Source organism: Felis catus, chromosome C1, assembly GCF_018350175.1.
Source record: "Felis catus isolate Fca126 chromosome C1, F.catus_Fca126_mat1.0, whole genome shotgun sequence".
Classification (NCBI taxonomy): Eukaryota; Metazoa; Chordata; class Mammalia; order Carnivora; family Felidae; genus Felis; species Felis catus.
In genome coordinates, this window is record NC_058375.1 from 182,935,666 (window position 1) to 182,961,413 (window position 25,748).

Consider the following 25,748-nt stretch of genomic DNA (forward strand, 5'->3'; position numbering starts at 1 on the left):
ACTCTGAACTGGAATTGTGTTCCCATGAAGGAATGTCTCTGAGCAAGGAGCTTGCTAGTGATCTTCAACATGCTACTTAATTTCTCATCTATAAGATGGAGATGATAATAGTAAGACCAACAATAACACCTACCTTGCAGGTGATTCTCTGAGAGGACCAGAGATCATGTATCTAGAGTATCCGGCACTGTACTTGGCACAGAGTAGCGTAGTAAACACTCAGCAATGGTAGCTATGACTTTAAATGCTAAACAAATTCATGCAATATCAACTTTTTTTTAGAAGACTGCTAGAGAGATTTATTATTTCCTCCAAGGCTGTTCAGGAGATCAACTGGAGTCACAGCCAGTTGAGTTTAATTCAAGAGAAAAACTCAGAACACAGAATACTCAATTCCCTAAGATTCCAAGATGCAAATCTAACTTATACTCTATCAGTTAACTTTATCATTACCTGCAAATGGCATGAAATAAAATATATAAGCATGTGAAACAATTATAAAAATACAATTTATTTAAATTATATACACATTTAAATACACACACACACACAGAATACATGATACATTTACTTATTATATACAAATTTTGCTTTTCAACTACTTTGTAGTGGTAAGAATTCCTAAAAAGCCCTCATACTATTTCTTTGATCCTAAGTCTCATACGTGTTTCCCTCTCACAATTAGAATACGTCATATAATCCAAACACACACTTATTACAGCATTTTTCCCCTAAAAAGAAACTCTCAAAAACTGTTAGTAAACCAAAAGTATATCTTAAAACTATTGTTAGATTCAAGAACATAACTATTTAAGTAAAAAATTTTCATCTATTTTTTTAACTTTATCACAGCAATACTTTACTCCATACATAGAATTCTCTAATCTTCCTACATTCCTAGTGATCTTGAAATGCAAACTAGGTCATATTATTAAATGTGGTCCTCTCTTATCTACATTTTTTTTTTGTCAGAAAGCCACCAACATTTGTAATGCATTTTTTAATTTGTCTTGGAACAGGATGTTCTGAGTTATGCCCAGCAATCTATACAACTAAGACACATGGAGGTGAAAAGTAAAAGATTAACTCAATTATGTGTCTTCCTACTATATAACCATTTCAAATAATTTTCTTAGGAGCTAAGTCAATTACATAATTGTGCTGGTATGAGAAAGAGTCCCAACTTGTCTTTCCTTCAATAACATCCTTTTCTATGTACCTGATAAACTGCCCATGCAATAGTAACAGGGCACTAAGAAATGGAAAGGTCAATGATAATATAGGTAGAAATGTAGCAAACACTTCTTTCAAATGAATATATTGCTCAAGCTCTGTATTTAGAGAACTGTATTGAGAGGTCACATCTGTCTTACTATATTCCAAGGTACATAGGTGTTTAATACATAGTAATGAATGCACAGATGAATAAATGGTATGAGTAAAAAATGAGCACATTTAGCTCAAAGCTGGCTTAAAGGCTAACATTCTCCATTTCACCTTTGGGGACAATTTTACTAAAAATAATGCTAAAAGAAAATGATAGAACAATGTACAAACTCTTGGAATGATACTTTTGCATATCTATCAAAAGATCATTATCACATATTAAAAATTAAATACAATGATAATTCTCAAACTGTCATTTCTATTTCAGGTTAATACTTAGTTAATACTTAGCCCTTAGACAGAAAATATTGGTCCACACACAGCACCAATGCTTCTTTCTCAGCTGAGGTACTTTATATACAGCAATAGGTATACAAAAGCTTTTGAGCCATTCCAATATTCCCACTGCTCTGATAAATTAGAGACAAGTTGTAGGCAATATCTCTTCGTAAGTCTAACTGGTCAACTTCTATACCCTACGAGGAAAAATACATGAATGAATTATATACTGTTATAAACAGTTTATATATACTGTTTCATTAAGTAGAAGTATTCAAAAAGCTTAACATTCATGATACTAAAAAAAAAGTACAAAACTAGGCATATATACCTTGGTTCTAAATTTTTACTAGGTAATACTGATTCAGTTAATCACTGTAACAACTATAGAATTCAATTATTTTAAATGTCTAACCAATAAGTTAAAGAAAAAGTCTCATCCACAAGCCATAGCAGAATAAAATTCCAAATGAATTAAGCATTTAAGAATAAACAAATGAAACCATAAAAAAAATATATATAGTGGAATATTAATATAATCTTGGGTAGGAAAGACCCTTCTAAGTACAATGGCAAAAGTAGAAACTATAAAGGAAAAAATACGATTTCATTAAAAAATGTAAAACTTATGCATCTAAAAAAGAAATCATAACACAAATGACCAGATGGGAAATACCTGTACTATATAATAGAAAGCCATATAAAGAATAAGTCTAGGAAGGCATGCAGCAAATTAATAATAATAATTACCCTAGGGGTGTTATTACCTTTTTTTCTACTTAATAGCAAAGCAATGAACTCAATGGAGTAGGTTAGATCTATACTAATCTTCCCCAATACAAAGTTTTGGAGTCAACTGTAAAAATATCTGCAACAATTAAAAATGATACCTATAAAGCTTAAGGAGCAATACTTAAAGGCATTTATGAAATAAAAAATACAAAAGTGTATGCATTTCATCAGCGTACCTATAAAAATATGTATTTATTTGTTTAATGACTTACAATGGACAAGGGTAATAGAAAACAGTTGTGAGGGCATGTGAGGATTACGAATGCAACTTAAAAATATTAGCAACTAGGAGTGCCTAGGTGGTTCAGTCAGCTAAATGTCAGACTTCGGCTCAGGTCATGATCTCACAGTTCGTGGGCTCAGGCCCCGCGTTGGGCTCTGTGCCGACAGCTTGGAGCCTGAAGCCTGCTTCAGATTCTGTGTCTCGCTCACTCTCTGCCCCTCCCCCACTCGCACTCTGTGTCTCTTTCTCTCAAAAATAAATTCTTCAAAAATTAAAATAAGAATTAGACTTTAAACACAGATTGTCATAGTATTGGCAACACTTTACCCTATACAGTATCTTAAAACTAAATTCATACTGGCCTTTCATCTTTATAAAGAAATATGTTCGTTGAAATGAACAATGGCTATATTACTCAATATTCAGGCTTTCTGTCTCCCAGCTCATACCAATAACCACAGAGGCTACCTTAGGGTAACTGAAATGGTCACCACAAGTCATATGTGTCCACATGGTTGCTGATCAGGTCATAAGGTAAGAATGTCAAAGATCTACTTGTTGCTAAATAAACACATTCAATATGGACAAAATGCATTCTTTTTTTTTCTTTTTTAATGTTTATTTGAGAGTGAGCATGTGCATGCATGAGCAGGGGAGGGGCAGAGAGAGAGGGAGAGGGAGAGAGAGAGAGAGAGACAGAGAGAGAATACCAAGCAGTCTCCACACTGTCAGTGCAAAGCCCAACACAGGGCTTGATCTCACGACCACGAGATCATGACCCGAGCCAAAATCAAGAGTCGGATGCTTAGCCAACTGAGCTACCCAGGTGCCCCTGGAAAAAATCCATTCTAATATGTAATTTATTTCACTATCTGGACCACAACATAAGCTAACTGCACTTCTCTCTAGATGAAATGAAATGAAATGACTCCTCAGTTTTTAAAGCAAATCATACAATACCTCTACCACAAGTGGAGGGAGATCCAAGGCCTTCTGATAATAGTGGATTGCAAGATGAATCAGCCCCAGCTGGTGAAGGCCACGGCCCAAATTGTAGAATGATTCCTGGCAAGGCCCACGTATGCTGAGGTATCGATTAAGAAAGGAAAAGCCCTACCCAAAAGAAAAAGATAATTCATTATTATTCTCATTTGACCGGTATATATTTGAACAACTATATGTGCCAGGTATATTCTGTACAGAATACAAGTATTTAAAAAAGGGCGCCTGGATGGCTTAGTCAGTTAAGTGTCCAACTCTTGATTTCAGCTCAGGTCATGATCCCTGGGTCATGAGACCAAGTCCTATGTAGGGCTCTGTACTGGGCGTAGAACCTGCTTGCTTCTCTCTCTCCCTCTCCCACTGCCCCTCCCGCTTGTGCTCTCTCTAAAAGAGACACAATCTCATCCTGAAAGAACATATGTCTGTGGCATAGTGCTATATCACAATTTAGTCTAGAGCTCTTCTGAAGATATAAAGGAAAGATTTATTTTTTTTAAGGACAAAAATATTTACAGAAAACAAAGTCCAATGTTAAAACTGTCAAAGATCCATAATCTTTAAGAACACAGGATTGTTTTTAAGGTTCCAAGTTGGCTTTTGTGACATTAGAGGCCAATAAACTTTTTTTTTCTTTTTTTGGGGGGGGGAGGGTGAGAGAGCACGCATGCATGAGTGGGGGAGGGGCATACAGAGGGAGAGAGAGAGAATCCCAAGCAGGCTCTGCACCATCACTGCAAGATCATGACCTGAGTTGAAGTCAGATGTTTAACCAACTGAGCCACCCAGGTGCCCTGAGGCCAATAAACTTCTTGATTCAAGATGTCTAAAAGCTTGAGCAAAATATAAAATCTAAGCTCTTAAAATGGTAATTTTAGAAAGGTTTCTTCTCAGGAACAAACTCACTTAAGTATACCTAAACTTTCTGGGTCAATGGTACCTTTTTTGTAAGTTACCTCTCAGGACCTTAATAACCTCTTAACCCAAAAAACTTGATTATTCTTCCCCTAAAAGCTTCTGACTCAAAGACTTTATGGAAAAAATATCAGAACACAGATAGAATACTGCAGGCTCCACGTGTGTCACGGGGTCCAAAAAGCACCTGCTTCATCTCTTACTGTATTCATTTTCCCTTTAATGCATCTTCAAGTTACCAGCTGCAGAAAGTTACTGACTGCAAAAGTGCAAGTGTCCTGTGTTAAGTAATTAAATAAATATAATCTCCAGCTGTGAGTATAGACTATAAAATGCAACTATTTCCCGGGTGATCTGCTTTCTGATAAATGGTCACAAATTTTTCTTCATAAAAAAAAATAAAAATTAATGAATTCTTTAGAATTAATGCATTTTAGGAATAAAAATAATTATGTTCACTAAACTCATACTTTCTGCATAATAAAATAACCCATATTTATAGGTGACTATAACTTCTACTCCACTGAAAATCATGGTTCTGTTAAGTAAAGCAGACAAACTATTAGTCTCCGAGAAATAGCAAATCTTCCTATTTTAAGATGACAAATTTAAAGATAAAAATTTGAGAAAGAATAATAAGCCCAGATGAATTACTGCAACCCAAATAAACTTGTAGGTCTTCTGATACAGTAACAGGATTTGAATTACCTGCTGCATTTGAAGAAATTTTTAACAAACTTAGGAGACCACTGAAACACTATTCAAATATTTAGTGATTTAAAAACTAGGTAATAGAGACAGCCACTTTATCTCTTAGGCGATAAGAGTTTTGACAAACAAAAAATTTAATGGAATAGAAATAAAAGAGTCCTTTTTACATTAACTGTGTTACTTTCAAACATTTTTGTCACAACTAAAGTGTCCAAGTAATATACACTGTACATAAAATATTAAATATGGGCAGAATTGTAAGATTTACTTTCACAGTATAAGAAGGTAGGAAAGATAGTAAAACATATGAAATTAGTTTGTTTTTAACTACTCCAAAGGAAAATTAATTATGATCATGCAGCATAAGGAAATAGATTCACAAGAAATTAAAACAATTTAAGAATCATGGTATTTATAATGAAACTTGTTTTTAGAAACTTTTTTTAATGGAAAATGTTTAACATACACAAAAGTAGACAGATTAGGACAACAAACCCCCATATACCCATCACTTCTTGTTTTACCTCAATCTCCAACCAATTAAACACTGCTGTTTAAATATATCAGTGATTTGAAAGGTAGCTTCTAAATTACTGTGCAGTACATAAATTTTTTCCCTACCAGGCAAAAACTACATACTTTAACTATTTTTTTTTTATTTACTTATTTAGAGACAGAAAGAGAGCATAAGTGGGAGAGAAGGGCAGAGTAAGAGAAACAATCTTAAACAGGCTCCATACTCAGCATGGAGCCTGATGTGGGGCTCGATCTCACAACCCTGGGATCATGACCTGAGCTGAAATAAGAGTCAGACACTCAACCAACTGAGCCCAGGCACCCCTATTTTAACTATTTAGTAATGAGTCAATCCATAAAAATTTCCTATTAATGTTTACCAGAATATAAGCTTCATGAGGGTAAGGAATTCTGCCTGTATACTCATTCACTACTATATCCCCACTCCTAGCACAGTGGGTACTCATTATATATTTAATTTATAAACAATCCTACATTACCTAAAACAGCAAAAGTATCCATTAAGAGACAAAAAAACTTAGAGCAAGAGGTGGATAAATATCACAATTGTCTTTTGGTTTTGGTTTTACTTTTTATTATGAAAAATTTCAAACATACAAAAGTAAAGAGAACATTATAATGAATCCCAACACCTAGCTTTAACAATTATCATCATTTGAATTTAGGCTTTCTTTTAACCATTTTACTTTAAAAACCAAACCCACATGAAAAATTCCTTTACTAAATCCTGCTATTCCATTCAAGTCAACATTTTTTTCCTTCCATAACTACTTACAAAACATGTCTTTACATGAGTCAAACATATAAAAACAACACAAAAGTACTAAAGATACAGTGGTAAACAAGACAGAATCCCTGATCTCTTGGAGTTTACATTCTTATTAGAGAAGACAAACTATATAAAAAAGTAAACAGGAAAATAAAAAGACTACAACCATGAAAACTTTAAAAGAGCAATTTGTTGGTGGTGATGTAAAGAAACAGTCAACAGTCACATATTCATACATTACTAGATATATATATTATGTATTTTTAAAACTGATTTACAATAAATCAGTCATCAGGACCTAGAAGACTGGAGGTCTTAGGGGCTCCAAAGTCTTAAGGAAGCCTCCAGACTCTTCTGTGTCCTCTTTGTGATCTGGCTGTGTACCCTTTCTACACGGCTACATAAGTCTTAGCCAGGAGCACTGCCACTAGATGTTGAGTCCATGCTGAGTGCTAAACAGAGGGATAGGTGTTGGAACTCCCAACATGTATGTATACTAAGCAGGTATTCCTTCTAAAGCAGGACAACAAAAGCATTAAGTATATTCATTTTTAAAGAACATAAAACCAAGTAATGAGAAATCTAAATGAATTACCTGCACAGTAAGAGCATGTCTCCTTAATACATACTTCTGAGAGGCCATGTGAATAAACGTTAGGCCTATACACAGGCTATAGAGAGGTTCATGGGGATGGGTGCGAAAGGCTTGCACATATTGTCCTGAAAAAAGAACAGTGGTGTCAGATGGGTGTGACAAGAGCATAGTTCCCTTTTTCTTCAGTTATTCAAATATACTTTATTGCTAAACAGTACTGATTTTTAACATATGCAAGGTGTACATTTTAAAATATCAATCAGATGCACATTAATTTGAAATTTTAAAACAATGTATAAAATATAACAAAATTAGGAGGATTTACCTGTAAATATATCCTGATCACCCAGATTAAATATGAGCAACTAAAACCTTCTTTTAGGCACAGCTAGACATTTCCATGTAGAGTAATACTTCCAAAATAATTTATCAATTGTGATCGTAAGTCTATTTTAAGATCTTAAATCTATTTTAAAAGAAACAAGGGAATGTGTCTTTGGTGAATTCTTTTGTTATAAATTCAAATGTGATAGATCATGGAGATGAAAAAAAGAAAAATAGCTCTGTTTTGTTTTTCAGGGTTATGGGTGTTGTTTCCCAAATGGAGCACTACTTTGTTTTTCCTGAGAAAAACATGTTTTCCTTGTTTCCATGTATTTACATATGTAACTGCTTCATGTCAAAAGTTTATCCATATGAGACAGGGGAATTTAAGCAAAATTTTCATTTTTTTGATAAGCAAATTTTTAAGCAAATTTTTTTATAAAGGGATGATCTATAATTTATCATACATAGGTAAAAACTTCTATTCTTTCCAGCTCTGTGCCAGAAGACATGGCACCACAGAATCTCTTTAGCAGCACAAATGGTAGACTGCCATTTGCACTTTCTATTTTTACCTTCTGCAAAAGGTCCTAAATATAGGAAAATAATATAAATCTGTTTTATATTTTCTTACCATTAAACAAACAGTTCCAAAACACACACACCAGAGGTAAATTTCAACATCTGATGTTCAAGGTTACTGTCAAGTGAGTTGGGCAACACTAGCTCTTAGGCATCAAGAGACACATGCCTCATTTTAAATTTAAACATTTGGCCAGGTATTTTTCTAATTTGCTTCTGATTCCCTATTATAGAAAATTTCAAGTGATTAATTTTCCCTGAGTTTAATTAGAATTAGCAAGCACAATGTAAATAAATCTTGGTATAAAGACTTGTCTCCTTAAGGAACAAACTATCAGTAAATCTTAAATCCATTTTTGTACTATAGCAAATTAAAATCAGGTAGCAAAGAATCCATACACACACATACACACACACACATACTTTTTTTTAGACAGAGACCGCATGAACCAGGGAGAGGAGCAGAGGGAGAGAGAGAGAAAGTCTCAAGCAGGCTTCCCGCTCCATACAGAGGCCTGACACAGAGTTCAATCCCATGACCTTGGGATAATAACCTGAGCAGAAATCAAGAGTCAGATGCTCAATCGACTGAGGCACCCAGGCACCCTGCAAAGCATCCATAATTAATGAAAATTATTTAGAAAACAAACAAGTCTAAGCAGGAGAATTATTGACCTTTAGAATGAATTATAAAACTTACTTCAGCCTTTTGAACCAAAGCTTTGTAAAAAAAAATAAATACTAATATTTATTATTATCATTACTGCCAACACTTACAGCTACTTACTGTATGTGCCAGGCATTTTTTTTTTTAATGCTTTACATTAACTCATTTAATTTTCACAATAATTTGTAAGGCAGGTCCAATTATTACCTCCATTTCAGAGATAAAGAAACTGAAGCATTGGGAGGTAGAATAACTTGCCATGAGGGAGCTGCTATTTAAACACAGGTAGGGGCGCCTGGGTGGCTCACTCGGTTAAGCGTCCGACTTCAGCTCAGGTCATGATCTCACAGACCGTGAGTTCGAGCCCCGTGTCGGGCTCTGGGCTGATGGCTCAGAGCCTGGAGCCTGCTTCCGGTTCTGGGTCTCCCTCTCTCTCTGCCCCTCCCCTGTTCATGCTCTGTCTCTCTCTGTCTCAAAAATAAATAAACAAACAAACAAACAAAAACCATAAACACAGGTAGTTTTCTGCTCCAGGCCCGGCTGTTAACCATCATACCATCCACACTTGACAAAGTCACATACAGGACACTTACCAAGCGCGTGCTTAAAACTACCAGATACAAATGCATTGTGTCCATTTAAGACACACAGGGCATGATTATCTGGGTTTTTCAGCATTAGGCGAAGACAGAAGCGATGATGTCGTACCTCTTGGGAGTGCATGGTAACCTGATTGAAAATGTTCCAGAGCTGAGGTTTATTGACATTTTCCATTACCATCACCCTAAAATTGCAGACAGAGAGGGAGGGTAAAAAATAGTGTAAAAAGAAAAACTTCTGATTCTAAGAATGAAATACTTCATTCAGCGCAGCAACATTTTCCTACAATGAAAAGCAGACTATTGCAACATATTTAAACATAAACACCCACACAGTGATTTTTCCCAGAAGATGCTACTTAAGTTAGTATTTCTACATCTTGTTTGTTCTTTTTAACAAAACTTTTAAACCAAAAAAAAAGAATCAAGTAGTTTAAGTTTCACCTATTCTCCCCCAGCCCACTACAGCTCCAGTACAATGAACAGTGAGTAACAGCTAATAACAGTGTGTGCCAGACATTGTTAAAAGGCCATATCTATAATAATTCACTTAACTCACAATAATCCTACAAGGAGGTAATATGATAATATCCATTTTATAAATGGGGAGACTGAGGTACAAGAGATTAAATATATGAGAGGGCATGCCTCTGAGAATCATCAATGATTTGAATTTACCTGTAAGCCACAAGAGAGTTAAAACAATTTGTTAATTCTTGAGTATGAGAGACTAAATCAAAGTAAATACACATCCTCTTTCAAAGAATCTAAAATAAGTTATTGGAAAATTACCTGATATAGTTGTATGCCTTTCTGAAATTTTTGTCCAGTATTGCAGCAGACAGACCAAAGTATTCTAATTCTTTGCGTTTTTGCCTGTCATCATAAAATGAATAATATTCCAGTGAAGAATCCACAAGTAACTCAGCCTCTTGAAATCGGGATAGGTCGCATAAGGAGTATATGGCCTTCAACAGAAGGTTCCACCAGTCATCTTTTGTCAAGACACTTGTGAGTACAGCAAATATTGCTAAAATGATACCAGTGAAAATCAGTTAGGACACTGTATTTTCAGAAATAACAATATTAGAAAAATCCCTATGATCAATTTTAAGGCTAAATTTAATACCCACATTCCTATGGGCCTGAATTCTTGCCAACACTCTTTAGACAATGATGAAGTGGATAGTTTTCTGTTTACACTACTTCAACACCAGCCCTCTGCTCTGCCTAACAATCCACAACCCCAGGTAATTCTTACTTCTGGTTTGTCCTCTACAAAGTCCAGCTATGTCATCTGTATCTGTCAGTGCTAGCTAGGATATATGGTCCTCCAGGGCAGAAAAAGTAAGTGAGTATTCCATGACTGAAGTCAGATACACGATTCTGCACATACAAGGAATTCAAAAGTTTGCTTAGCAAAGGATTTCAAGATTTAGATTGTTCTTGATCTTTTTATAATCTTAATATTTTCTCTGCCTCAAAATTTCTTTTCCTTCAAAATCTCGTCTGTAAGAGCGTCCTTTTTTATAAATGTATAACTCGAGAAATATCAAAAGCCATAAAAATTTTTTAGTCTTTGACCCAGTAATTCTCCTGAAAATATATCCTATACAAATAGTCAAAAATATGGATAAATGCATAGTATTATTTATAAAAGAAAATTATCAGAAACAACCATATATCAAAAAATAATAAGGGAATAATTAAATTATGGGATTGCTATCCAATGGAGTATTAAACATTCCTTAATGATAACAGCTATGAAGAGACCAGCATGAGAAAACATATGTGAGAAAATGTTGAATGAAAAAATCAGAGTACAGGCATGCCTGGGTAGCTCCGTCAGTTAAGCATCTGACTCTTGATTTCAGCTCACAGTTTGTGAGTTCAAACCCGCACTGGGCTCCGTGCTGACAGCGCAGAGACTCCTTGGAATTCTCTCTTTCCCTCTCTTTCTGCCTCTCCCTCACTTGTGCTCTCTCCCTCACTCATGCTTTCTCCAAAAAAATAAACTTAAAAAAAAAAAGTACAAAGATGCATGTAACATAAAGAGACCTTGTTCATCCTATCCTGGTACAAAAATGTAACATGATCCCTACCATGATGAAATTAACAAAAAAAAAACCGTTATGAACCTAAGAAAAACCAACAATGGACCTGAAATGAGAAAATACTGAAAGAGAAAACTTGACAGAATCACATATAGAGAAAAATATAAGAAAATATAGTCTTAAACACATGAAGCAGAGTCTACCTTTGAGATGGGCCCAGAATCCATGAGCTGTAGAGATAGGCTTCTGAGACATTTATATCTAGATTATGAGCAACTGATCCTCATTCCTTCCCTGACTCTCCTCCCCTGCAAAACCTACTTATGTTAGGTCCTCATAATGTGCTTACAGAGATTCAGCTCTTCTGGATTTTAAAACCCTTTTCCATTGCACACTGCACACATTGACAGACTGATACCTCCAGTTTAGACTCTTTTCAAGTTTCTCTTTTCAACCTCACCCAAACATACTTGAGGCATACTTGAGGCATTACTAAATATAGACGCCTTTTAAAATCAAATTACTCGAGACTAGGTCAAAGCAATTTATTTTAGAGTTTCTATGACTATTGTTACCTTTATCAAAAATGAATTTAACAGAGAATGAAATACATGTAATTGAGTGACTGGACAAATATAGTAATTTATATTGCCATCTAATCTTCACAAATTTCTTAAAATAACATATTTTCTTCTTAAAAGGTCAAAAATTCTGTTTAGTTTTTTCACAGGGAGATCCAAGCAGATGGTTTCCTTCTACTTTTTAAATTTTTTTTTTTTTCAACGTTTATTTATTTTTGGGACAGAGAGAGACAGAGCATGAACGGGGGAGGGTCAGAGAGAGAGGGAGACACAGAATCGGAAACAGGCTCCAGGCTCTGAGCCATCAGCCCAGAGCCCGACGCGGGGCTCGAACTCACGGACCGCGAGATCGTGACCTGGCTGAAGTCGGACGCCCAACCGACTGCGCCACCCAGGCGCCCCTCCTTCTACTTTTTAAAAAGTAAAGTATTTACATGTAGCCTTCCTTTTCTTCTTTTAACATCAAATGAGTTTATTATACTTGAAGGATCTGGATTAGAAATTTCATTTTATTTGAAAATGGTGTATTTTCTTTTCTTTCTATGAGAGAGAGAGAGAGAGAGCAGAGGAGAGGGGCAGAGGGAGAGGGGAGGAGGGAGGAGGGAGGGAGAGGGAGAGGGGAGGAGGGAGGGAGAGGGAGGGAGGGAGAGGGAGGGAGGGAGAGAGAGAGAGAGAGAGACAGAGAGAGAGACAGAGAGGAAGTGAGAGGGAAAGAGAATCTTAAGTAGGATCTATGCTGAGCGGGAAGCCAGACGTGGGGCTCCATCCCACAACGCTAAATCATGAAGTGAGCCAAAATCAAGAGTCAGATACTCAACTGACTGAGCCACCCAGGTGCCCCAGAAAAGGGTATATTTTCAATTAAGTTACTATCAGGTATTATTTCATGAATATTTTTTGAATTCAGTCACATTTTATGCAATATAGCAAATGAAAGTAATTACCTTTTGCATCACAATTTGCGGTCTCTTGGTCACTGTTGTCTGATATTTTGTCTCTTGACACTTTTATAAGGTAGAGATGCCTCTCTCCAGATTTGGAGCTAGATATCAAACAAACTTGAGCTCTATTCATAGCTACCTGAATTTAAAATAACAATTTGAGATTTTTTTAGTCATATACTTTTTTTAATATTTTATTTTTAAGTAATCTCCATACCCAACATGGGGCTCAAACTCACAACCACAAGATAAAGAGTCTTGTGCCCCTCCAAATGAGCCTGTCAGGACTCCAGTCATATAATTTTTTAAAGAAAATCTATGGGTCACAAGTACCACAGGTATGCCTGAAATCTTCTTTAGTAGGGGAAAAAAAAGGCCAAATTACTGTGTATTTAAACACCTAAAAGAGAACAGACTTATTTTTTTCTTCCAAGGGAATTTAGATCACACTGCTTACCTTAGCAGGGAAAAAGAAGGCAATTCACATTAACTTATAACATATGTACATGCACACATAACCACTTCCCTGAAAAAAAACTAGACTTGGAAATGATGTCAAACATGGAAAACATTTTTGCAAAGTGAACAATTCTGGCACGTGGTACTGTCTACAAAGCCAGTAACTGATAACACTATGGTTCTCACTTTTCTGAATTTGTACTAGCAAAGACTTTATTTCACTTACTCTACCTACAGTCAAGTTTACACTTTCATGTAGAACTTTCAGTTACAGTCAACCCTTGACCCATACAGGTTTGAACTGCATAGGTTCACTTATACATGGGTTTTTATAGTACAGTACTATAAATGTATTTTCTCTTCCTTATAATTTTCTTAACAACATTTTCTTTTCTCTAGCTTCCTTTATTTTAAGAATACAGTATACAATACCTTTAACACACAAAATATGTGTTAATCACCTGTTCATGTTATCAGTAAGGCTTCCAGTCAACAGTCGGCTAGTAGTAGTTATGTTTTGGGGAAGTTAAAAGTTATATGCGAATTTCAACTGTGTTAGGGTTGATGGTCCTAACTCCCATGTTGTTCAAAGGTCATACATACCAGTAACCTCTAAGTCTTTTGTCTATATCTGACTTTCATTTTCAAAAGTTTGAGAGCAGAACAGTTATAAAATAGCTATAATCTATGTTTAAATCAAATTCTAAACATTTAAACAGTCAACAGCACTAACATAAGGAAAGACCATTACCCACCTTCAAAAGCATGGCTAACATGGTAAGTAAGGTATCCACATAACCATACGTTTTGCCTTGGGAAAACAATAGAGTAGAACGATGAAGCAATAACTTCAGTTCCTAAATAAATAAGCACATGATAATGAATGTGACAAGATTCCTTTGCTGTAAGTTGTTTTGTCTGCATGGAAGAGTTTTTTTAAAAAAAAATTTTTTTTTTTTTTTACATTTATTTATTTTTGAGAGACAGAGACAGAACACAAGTGGGGGGAGGGACAGAGAGAGAGAAGGAGACACAGAATCTGAAGCAGGGTCCAGGCTCCAAGCTGTCACGGGGCTCGAACTCACAAACTGTGAGATCATGACCTGAGCCGAAGTCAGACACTTAACCGACTGAGCCACCCAGGCGCCCCAGAAGAGTTTTGTTTTAGAAACCAAACCTTAACAACATGTGCTTTATGATCTTTCACAACTTAAGATCCAACATTTTAGACACATAACTTACAGTGTCTAACAAGAGGCTGAAACTTAAATTCAAAATTACTTTTCAAAAACAGTGAATTTAATACACTAAAATAAATCTTTTGGATACAAACCGTATACACATCCTTAACGGAGGAAAAAGTTCAAAAACACAATCCACCAAGGAAAACTTCCTTTCACATGACATGGCCTACCTGCTGTGCAGCATTTGCATCCTGTGCTAAAGTATCTGGATCATACATTGGTTCCAGAGCTTCCAGAGCTTTCTCAGGACGGCCCAGCTGCTGCTGAAGGGTGGAAAGTGAAATTCTTGCATCCAAATGAAGGGGGGCCAGATCAACCACTTTGCCATAGCTTTCTGCAGCACGTTCCATATAGCCTAAGGCCTTTAAACATTCTAAGATGATGTTAAAATAAAGCATAATAAATATGATCTACAGATTTGTAAGCTTGCCAAAATTATTTTTCCACTTTAAAGAAATATTAAATATTTCTTATATTAAATATAAAATTAATATAAAATATAATATTAAATATAAAATATTCCACTTTAAAGAATTATAAAAATGAAATGTCTGCATATTTCTAATACTTTAAAACAGCCATTCCTTCTAATCTCCATCTACTGATTGATCCATCTATTGATTTCTCTAAATCCAAATTGCTACAAGGATGTAATCAGCACATACATACACTTTGAGGTTCTGCTTTATTTACTTATTAGCATTATACTTTCAACATTTCCCACATCTTCCTTAGCATTTTGAATGGTTATAACATTCAACTATTTATTTAACCATATTATCTGATATTTAGGTTATTTCTGAATTTATACTCTAATACATAGCAATGCAGTAAACATTTTCATGTATATAAGCCATGTCTAAAAATTGGCAAACCTATTTAACCCACAGAGGTGTTTTGTTAGGCCACAGTGCTGTTAAAAACAATACATGGTCTCCATTTTTTAAATTTCGGATTTTTATGAACTCTAAGTTACCGGATTCTTTTGACAAATCTGAATTGGCAACACTCTCCTGTTCCCACATGGCACATCAGCCTATGCTGAGAAACAGCAGCATCCTCTGGAGAGGGCTCTCCAGTTCTCCCCTCAAGCCCTGCGCCTCTTCACTTGCCCACTTCACTCATTTTCGTTATTTGCCAGGCTCCTGAGTTTTGTGATACCCAATATAAACTAGCTCCCCTCATCTCACTCAATTATTTCCTCAGGGTAAGTTCTCAGAAGGGAAGTTACTGGGCTCTATTCCTCAAACTTTATGCCAATCAGTCATTAAATCCTACCAGTTGAACTCTCCAGCGGCAACACTAATCTAGGCCTTTTCCACCTCATTCCCTTTTCATTACAATTACCTCCTAAAATGGTTCTTTCGCTTTCAATTGCTTTCTCAAATCTCAAATTTCTCAACTCTCCCGAGTATCATCTTTAGGTTAAACTTTGATAGTAAGCAATAAAAACTCCAGCTCCCTGCTCATGTCTTTTAAATTCAAATATCACAAATAATGTTTTTATGATGGTTATTACATTTGTATTCATGTTCACTCATCCAAACAGTAAAGAGTTATCTTTAAGTGTTCTCAGCAATTTCATATTGTGATAGGTCTCAAAATAACCCAAATTGTCAATCAATGCTTCTCTAGTTATAGAAAACTTTCTACCATTATATAATATTTTAAGAACTATTAGAACTTTCTGCTATCATGTAATATTTTAGACAAAAACTATTCAACTTTTAATGCATCTTTTATGTTGATTCAATACAAAATCCCATTAGAATATTTTTGGATTTCATACATTTAAGAAATTTAGTTGTTTTTCTTAAGCTATTTTTTTTTTTTTAATTTTAATGTTTATTTATTTTTGAGAGAGACAGAGTGTGAGCAGGGGAGGGGCAGAGAGAGAGGGAGACACAGAATCAGAAGCAGGCTCCAGGCTCCGAGCTGTCAGCCTGGAGCCCGATGCGGGGCTCGAACTCACAGACTGTGAGGTCATGACCTGAGCTGAAGTCGGACGCTTAACCGACTGAGCCACCCAGGCGCCCCTTAAGCTATTTTTTTTACTTTAAATGATTTATTTCAGATTATTATAAATTTAGATACAATAAAATGAAATGATACATAAAACCCAATCTTGAGCATACATTTGCAGCTCAAAGAACACTGAAAATACATGAAATTTTTTCTCAAAATAAAATATTAAATATAAATCCATAAAAACTCTTTCAAAATTAGACAGCACCCCAAGTCTGACAATCTATTACTAGAAGTCAGAGCCTATGGTTAAGACAGGTAAATGACTTGTATAAAGTATTTTTACCAAGGACATGGTTAGTCCTACTTCATTCCGGTAGCATTAAGTAAATCTTTCTTCCAAAGCATTAATGTGGGGGAAATCATATAGTAGCATACCATGACAATTTAAAATACTAACATTCATAGGGTTGCAGAATCACTATGTTGTACACCTAAAACTAATGTAACACTGTGTGTCAACTATACTCAAAAAACAAGCAGACAAAAGAAACTGATATTCAAAAAACTGCCCTGAAACTAGAAATACTTTCACTTTTACCAAGACATTAATATTTTAAATAATTATTACCATTTTGGAAAGTAAGTTCTTGCTTGTTTATATGATTAAAACTTCTCCCTCCCACAAAGAAGTATTACCTGCATGCCGAAGCCAAACTACTGCGAGGTTGTATCTTTCAGAGCAGACTAGTGCACTAAGGAGGGGAAGTGCAGAATTATATTCACCAACATCCAGAAAAGCTTCAGCAACATCTAGATAGAGGTCTCCCATATCTTCAGGATTCTGTTCCACTAGTGTTGTCAAGAGAGGCTAGACCCCAAAATAAAAGTCTGAAGTCAAACAATCATTACAAATATGGACATGTAGGTATATTTCTCTTTTCACATGTCTATCAGTTATTTGAAGCAAGCCAAAAAGGAGCAAGGTTTAATGAAAACAGCTTTAAATAACCATTTTTCTATTCATTTCTGAATCTCTAATTCTCTATTAGAAAGAACTCATACTACCATCACTCATTCAACATATTACTTTTAAAGTATTTTTTTTTTAATGTTTACTTATTTTTGAGAGCGATCAAGCATAAGTGGGAAAGGGGCAGAGAGAGAGGGGGACAGAGGATCCGAAGCAGGCTCTGCATTGACAGCAGAGAGCCCAATGTGGGGTTTGAACTCACAAACTGTGAGATCATGACCTGAGCTGAAGTCAGATGCTCAACCGACTGAGCCACACATTACTTTTGAAGGCCTGGTGTAAGCAGACATGGCAGGAGCTAAGATAACACTGACTAGCTGTGCTCTTTCTCTGCTAAGACAAACATACCCAAGCTTCAGGGCCTCTGTGTTTGCTGATATTTCTGTCATTATTCAAAGGTCACCTTTTCAGAGAGGGCTTTCCTGACCACCCTCCTACTCCCAATATTCTCTGTTCTTCACTGTTTGATTTTTTCCAGAGTATGTACCACCAACTAACATCCTATATTTTGCATATTTATTTTGTTATCCATTTACTCCCATTAGAATAAAAGATCCATGAGGGCAGGGTTTGTGTATTATATTCAATACCTTATCCTAAGGTCTGCAAAGCAGATGCCCAATAAATTTTTTTATTCAACAAAATACTCCAAAGCTGGCAAAAGGGAAGAAATTTCAGAATTTACCAACTGTCTAAAAAGCCCAATCTCAAATTCTGATCTCTGGATTGTTCTCATTTAAGAAGGAAAACAAGGGGCACCTGGGTGGCTCAGTTGGTTAAGCATCCAACTCTTGGTTTTGGCTCAGGTCATGATTTCACAGTTCGTGGGTCCGAGCCCCCCACTGGGCTCTGCAATGACGTTGCAGAGACTGCTTAGGATTGTCTCTCTCCCTTATCTCTTTCTGCCCCTCCTGAGCTCACATGTGCACACTCTCTCCTTCTCTCTCAAAATAAATAAATAAACTTAAAAAAAGAAAAGAGAAACAAATTATTACAAGCCCAGTTCAGCTTTTGTAAGATATTCACACACAAATAATTTGATGCTTATGGTGACTTCCTGGGTTACTGAAAAATGTGAAATCTAGGGTAAACTTACAATTACTTGTCATCTAAAGAAAATAATGTGATTTTATCTGAAGTATCTCAAGTGCAGATCTTAATGTTACTTACATTAAGTGGTTCAAGAATGTTGAGATGTACAAGGCAGACCATCAACTTCACTGTGATATCTATTGGCACACCATCAGGTATAGTGCAGGTAACATTTTCACCAGCTATGGATTAGAAAGACAGGCAAAAAGCAGTTCCTATATGCAAGCTTAGAATGTAGGGATCTCATTTACTTCATTCAGAGCAAATGATTCTGTAGTCAATTCTAAGTTGGACCAACTCTTATTACTAGGTTTTTATATTCTCTTCAGTCTGTCCTTTGGTAGCAATTATCCTTCCAATTCTTTTCCTAATACTTTCTTTATCCACTTATCTGAAACCTACAGAAACTCCCACACCTTCTATCAAATCTACAGAGAAAAAAAAAAGAGAAAGACAAAAATGACCAACAAGAATATATACACTCTTTCTTTTTGAATTCAAAAGCCTCTTTTCAGTCTTTATGATAAAGAGGCTAAGAAAGGAATAAATTAAATGTTGTGTTATTTTCTAAAACTTCATTAAGGTAAAACAGTTAAAAAAATTTTAACGTTTATTCATTTTTGAGCAGGGGAAGGGCAAAGAGAGGGGGAGACAGAGACTCTGAAGCAGGCTCCAGGCTCTGAGCTGTCAGCACAGACAGAGCCTGATGTGGGGCTCAAACCCACAAACTGCGAGATCATGACCTGAGCCAAAGTCGGACACTCACCAACTGAGCCACCCAGGTGCCCCAAGGTAAAACAATTTTTAAAGCCCTGAGAAATCAGTCAAAGGAATTTTTATCCACATTTAAAATATTTTGTATTTTGTAAAGTCTAGTAAGTTCCAAGTAAGTTTCCATTTCAGAACAACAACAACAACAAAAAAAATGAAGCATAGAGAAACATCAGAGATTGATCTTAAGTAGTAGAATAAAACCTACAATTATATTAAAATGAAATAACTCATGTTTTATAGAATTTGCCATATAAATTATAGAATTCCCTAAAACTATGAAGTCCTGGAAGGATTTGGACAAGTTTAATTAAGAGATTATTTTTATCTCTAAGCTCCAATATAATAACTGTTACAGGAAACCAACTTAAGACATTTATTTTCCTCAAACAGAGTCCTAAAATTTAAATTTACCTAGACTATAAGCTCCATGAGGATAAGGACTAATCTGACTCACAACTATATCCACAGCCTATTTCTTCTGTAGACAGTGGCTATGGCATATCTATTAAAGATATAGTGTGTACAGATGTGTAAATCAAAAATTTGATTTCAAGAATAATCACAAAGTAAAACTCAATGTTATGTTGAAAATAAGACACAGGCCTGAAATCATATAACTCAGGAAGGTTGAAAACAAAACGGCAAACCAAAGATACAATAGGCAAATGAAAACAAAAAGAAAGCAGGGGTCACAATCTCATCAGACAAAGTAGAATTTGGATGAACTACATTTTAATAGAAATAAGAGGGTCACTTTATAATGCTATAGGACAGGGGTGTCTGGGTGGCTCAGTCAGTTGAGCGTCCAACTTCGGCTCTGGTCATGATCTCATGGTTCATGAGTTTGAGCCCCGCGTTGGGCTGTATGTTGACAGCTCGGAGCCTGGAGCCTGTTTCAGATTCTGTGTCTGTCTCTCTCTCTCTGCCCCTCCCCACTTGTGTGCGCTCTCTCTCTCTCTCTCTCTCTCTCAAAATAAACAAATATTATAATGCTATAGGACAGTGCCACTCAAAGGGAAGTCTGAAGCCTATAGTGGTCCACAAGTGGTTACCAGTTCTATCAGGTAAGTACAGAGATTGAGAATAATTATTTAGACACTTTAGTGGCAATTTGACAATGCTAAAGAAGGCAGTAGGTATTATTTACAGCCCCTACAGTTTAAATAATAGTTTATCAACTAACATATAGCAGCGGTATCTTTTTTAAAATTTATTTATTTTGAGAGAGAGAGAGAGTGTGTGTGTGCATGAGTAGGGGAGGAGCAGAGAGAGAGGGAGAGAGAAAATCCCAAGCAGACTCCGTGCTAAGAGCAGTATCTTTTAAACCTCATTTTATTGTGAACCTCAATGGAAATGCTTATTAATCCACCAATAAATGTTCTCATTTTCAAAAATGCATATGAAAAACAAATTTTGCTTACATTGAAAGTGTTTTAATGTCCTAGCTGTCTGGATTATCTCTTTCTTTAAAGTTATTTTATCAACTCTAAGATGCCCGATTTCAGATGCACCATTATTTTATATACTAAGAGAGACAAACACCACTACTTTAACTGTGACATGTTGTTGATTTATGTTAAGATGTTTCCTGAATTCATATATGTTAAATCATTAAGAAAGGAAGGAAGGGAGGGAGGGAGGGAGGGAGGGAGGGAGGGAGGGAGGAAGGAAGGAAGGAAGGAAGGAAGGAAGGAAGGAAGGAAGGAAGAAGGAGGAATGGCCAATGAAACTCAGCAAAATATATTAAACAAAATGACTAACAAACATATCTACAATTAAAAGTTGAACATAATTCTATTTTTCGTTAATATTTTCAAAATAATAGCAGTATATTTCAACATGACTTAATTTTTTAGAAGAAAGATCTCAAACAGAAAGTACAGAGGCGCCTGGGTGGCTCAGTCAGTTGAGCATCTGACTCTTGATTTTGGCTCAGGTTACGATCTCTCGGTTCATGGGCTCGAGCCCCGTGTTTGAGCTCTGTACAGACAGCACGGAGCCTTGGAATTCTTTCTCCCTCTCTCTTTTTGCCCCTCCGCCACTCATGCCTTCTCTCAAAATAAATAAACTTAAAAAAAAAGAAAAATTATGGCTGCAAAACAACTTAACTGAGACTCAACTCTAGTTTAGGCCAGGTCCAAGAAAACTATCAAAATTGACAGAGTCCTTCAGAGACCCTAATGCATGCTCTCATGGCATTATAATTCCTACTCTTTACTACTCATTCACTACTCATTCATTATCCAAGATCCTCAACCAAAGCACCTTATCTAATCCTGTCCATACCAAGTAGTGCTCCTACACCCTGGGACCTCAGTCTGATATGCACCTCCTCTTGGGTGTTCGCTTAAATTATACTTCTAGAAACCTCCTCTGATCTTAGTATATTGCTTTTTTCTATTTTCCCATAATGTCAGGTTTACTACAGAGATGATCACACTGTTCCTATTAAAATTAAATTGTATACATTTCATTTGAATCCCACTCCTCCATGTCCTTAAGGGCAGGAAATACACTCATCCTCTGTATATTCCCCACACACCCAGCATAGAATCTTATAAGAAACTCTTATTGAACTGGGCTCTTCATTCCCCAACAACTTTTCACTTCAATATTTATCTTTCCCATGTCTTATTTGTGCCTTGTTCTCTATGAATTAGCACACAAATTGACTGTAAAAATGAATTACTACTTTACATTAGGATAGATCCTTTAAAAAAAAAAAAGGCTTTTGTTTTTGAATAATTATGTCTTAACCCAAAGGATTATATAATGATGGAATTTTTAGGCTTCATGACTGCCAGGGAGAGAAGTATTTTGAAGCAGGCAGTACTCAGGTAACAAGTGTCTTTCCACTTCCCCACCACCACCAAAAGCCTCATGGGGTAGAGGTGGAAGGTACTACATAGGAATTTCCTCACAAGAAAAGGGACATCTATTTTGCCCAGAGTTCAATTTTATTACAACCTCAGACAGGGTCTTGCATGCTAATATTTGTACAGAACAGGTTACTGGGTGTGATACAAAGGAAAAAGCTGAAAGAGATACTGCAAGCCATACTTCAGGTATGACTTTCTAGCCAGATCCCTAACTACATATTTTAAGTTTTCAAAGATAGTAATCATATCAGTTTCTATTTTTTATGTGAATGCTTAAGTTTGAAGTAGATTTTTTTCAAGGAGAGTATTTTAAGTCCTTCCTAAAAATTAAATTGCTTTATATCCAAATGTTTTTGATAGCTGTTCAGTAATCCATTCTTTGTTCACGTATCACTAAAAAGACCTGGATCAATGAGAAACGCCATGTTCAAATGGATGTACTGAGAAGTAAAAAGGGACCGAAAACAATTTTTTAAAAAGATGTCTTGTGAGTAAATATCCATAGGAAAAGGATATGAAATCTCTATAAAGAAAAAAATGCTTCTGGGACAACTTGTTATGAGAACATTTAACTATCAATTTCTAAATGCCACATTATAAAAAAGAGAGGATTATGTATACTATCCACTCTACGCAGAAGGAACTACAACCTTTATTCTCTTCTGAAGTGCCTTCTTCTGTAGTTTTTTTTTCCAGCACAATTCCAGAAAAATCTGTTATTACCTAAAAGAATGGAAGAAAAAAAGGAAATGATATAATAGATACATATGAAAAACGTTTTCACAATGCAAAGATTTGTACAGTTAATTCAAATAATATATAGTTCATCCTAAATGAACTATAAAAAGCATCAACAAATCTCTTTAAAATAAGGAACCACTGTGATATATTAACATTTTTATATCATATTAACTAAACGTTTAACAGAAGATACATAATTCCCCTATATCAAACCAAACTACTGTTCCCAACAGCTTAGGAATGGAATCACAGCAATTGGTCTGGCTGCTCAGTCCTGCTACCCTGAAGTACAGGCTATCTGGCACCTGTGATAATGGCAAGAGCTTTTATCATATAACTATACTTTATCTTTCATATGGAATTACTATAGAATCTAGAAATCTGTTTCCATATAGACTTTACAAATATAACTTAGTATACAAATAATTTAATTTTTTATAACTCAAGTGAGGAATTGTCAATTTGTAAGAATTTCTAAAATGCAGAAATGTGTCCTAAATCTAAGAGAGAAACACATTACATGTTCCTACCTCCAAAGCTCTGTCATACTGTTTGTTAGAAATATATAGTTCAGCTGCTACATTAACATCTTCCATGGAAACAAGACCCTGATGTTTTGAAAAAGCTTCTTCAATTATGTTAATAGCTGAAGTAACATCATTGGCTTCATAGTAACTCCTGAAAAAATAAATGACAAAATGGATGAATACTTAATTCAGATTATAAAACTCACATCCTTGCTCAGACCATCCATTACCTATGATTTCCATTTTCTTAAAATCAGAGAGGAGAAAAAACTTTTCCTTAAAATCATAATCATAGCTGATCCAGAGAAAAATGGGCAATGCCCATTTGACAATGACATCATGTCAAGCCCCTCACTCTACAAAAGCTACCTCATACCATTCCAGCTCATCCTATCACCCAATTCCAACAACTGTTCCACCTCAGTGGGGTCTACAAAGCATCGATCTACCTGTTTCACTGTCCTGCAGCCTCTTGTCTTCACTTTCCTCCTTCTCCATAGACCAACATTGTTAATTACTCCCTTGTGCATCTCCTCACTTCTCCTGTCCTTCTGTCCCTTCTGATAAAGTCATGTGATAAAATCCCAACCCTTGTTAATCCAAATATGCCTACTCTTCACAACCACTTGTCAAGCTGACCATGCTGACTGGACTCACTCTAAATTAATGATCACTAGCCTCAAGTGGGCCCATGGTGCTGTCAGCAGTCTTGCTACAGTTACCTTGTGCAGTACTTTTCAAACCTGAATATGCATACAAAGTAACTGGGCATCTTGTAAAAAGGCATATTCTGATTCAGTAGAGCTAGGGCAGGACTGAGATTCTAATTTATGACAGGCTCCTAGGTGATACAAATGCTGCACCAAGGCCCCAAAGACCTAGACAACCGCTTCTCATCTCTCCCTTCAAACCTCCAAAACTCTCTGATCCTCACTGTCAGCTGATGACCTTGCTTCTTAGTTCGCAGAGAACCAGATCATGACATCCCACACACTCCCAATACATCTTCCTACTTACACACACCCATGGCCATATATTCCACATTCTCCACCTATAAGGCAAACCCCCAACTAGATCCCATTCTCTCCAACCTACTCAAGGATATCACTCAAGCAACTGTCCCTTCTCTCATGAATCTTCAGTGTGTTCCTCAATTGTGGATTACACCAGCTGAATACAAATCCGTTGTAATTTTTCCCACCTTAAAAATTATCTCTTACCCCTACAGCCCATTCTAATTATCCTCTCATTCCTCTGCTCCCCTTATAAATTTCTCCAAAGCTGCCAATACTCCAGGAACCCTCACCCCATCTCCAACGTCAATACTCAGTCCTCATTTTACATGCTCTATCTGGACTATTTCATCCCTCCTCCTTGCAGTGCTTTCTTCAATACATTTCTAGTATATCATGTTCTCTTAGTTTCTTCCTACTTCACTGCCCATTTCCTTTCAGTCTCCCTGCTGCTTCCTCCTGATTTTCCTGATTTCTAAACACTGGAGTGCCTCAGGGTTTAGTCCTAAGAACTCTTCCCTTGTCTGTCTGTCTGTGTGTGTGTCTCCCTCTCTCTCTCTTTCATACACACACACCCACCCATCTCCTATTAGAAAATCGTTGAGTTCAGCCTTAAAATACACCCAGAATCTGATTACTTCTCACCACCTGCACTTTTATCCTGGTCCAGGCTACTATTATCCCTTCCACAGATTACTGCACTAACAAGATCAAGATGGTTGATCCTAGATTGAAATACCATTTACAGATACCTCTAGAAAAGAGAGCTTACAAGACATTATTTAGCCAAAATGTTTCCTGCTTTGCTTTGATGTACAGCATGTCAGAGAAGTATAGTAGCATATAATATTTTATCTTTTATTTTTATTTTCAAATTTTTATTTAAATCCTAATTAGTTAACATATAGTGTCATATTGGTTTCAGGAGAATTTAGTGATTCTTCCCTTATATATAACACCCAGTGCTCAACATAAGTGCCTCCTTAACACCCATCACCCATCTAATCCATCCCCCACTGACCTCCCTCCATCAACCCTCAGTTTGTTCTATAACGTTAAGTCTCTTG

General features: G+C 36.0%; 1 protein-coding gene across 1 annotated transcript in view; it reads right to left on the reverse strand.

The window, feature by feature from the left end:
- Positions 1-490: 490 nt before the first annotated feature.
- Positions 491-25,748, reverse strand: part of GTF3C3 (general transcription factor IIIC subunit 3) — a 39,813-nt gene continuing 14,555 nt past the window's right edge. The window contains exons 7-18 of the mRNA XM_003990991.5: positions 23,672-23,819; positions 23,051-23,123; positions 18,826-18,929; positions 17,322-17,493; positions 14,828-15,030; positions 14,169-14,270; positions 12,958-13,093; positions 10,171-10,408; positions 9,373-9,563; positions 7,207-7,331; positions 3,641-3,793; positions 491-1,862 (exon numbers count right to left, since the gene is read on the reverse strand). Coding sequence (XP_003991040.3) covers positions 1,740-1,862; positions 3,641-3,793; positions 7,207-7,331; positions 9,373-9,563; positions 10,171-10,408; positions 12,958-13,093; positions 14,169-14,270; positions 14,828-15,030; positions 17,322-17,493; positions 18,826-18,929; positions 23,051-23,123; positions 23,672-23,819 — 1,768 coding nt within the window. The 3' untranslated portion in view covers positions 491-1,739. The remainder of the gene's footprint in view (positions 1,863-3,640; positions 3,794-7,206; positions 7,332-9,372; positions 9,564-10,170; positions 10,409-12,957; positions 13,094-14,168; positions 14,271-14,827; positions 15,031-17,321; positions 17,494-18,825; positions 18,930-23,050; positions 23,124-23,671; positions 23,820-25,748) is intronic.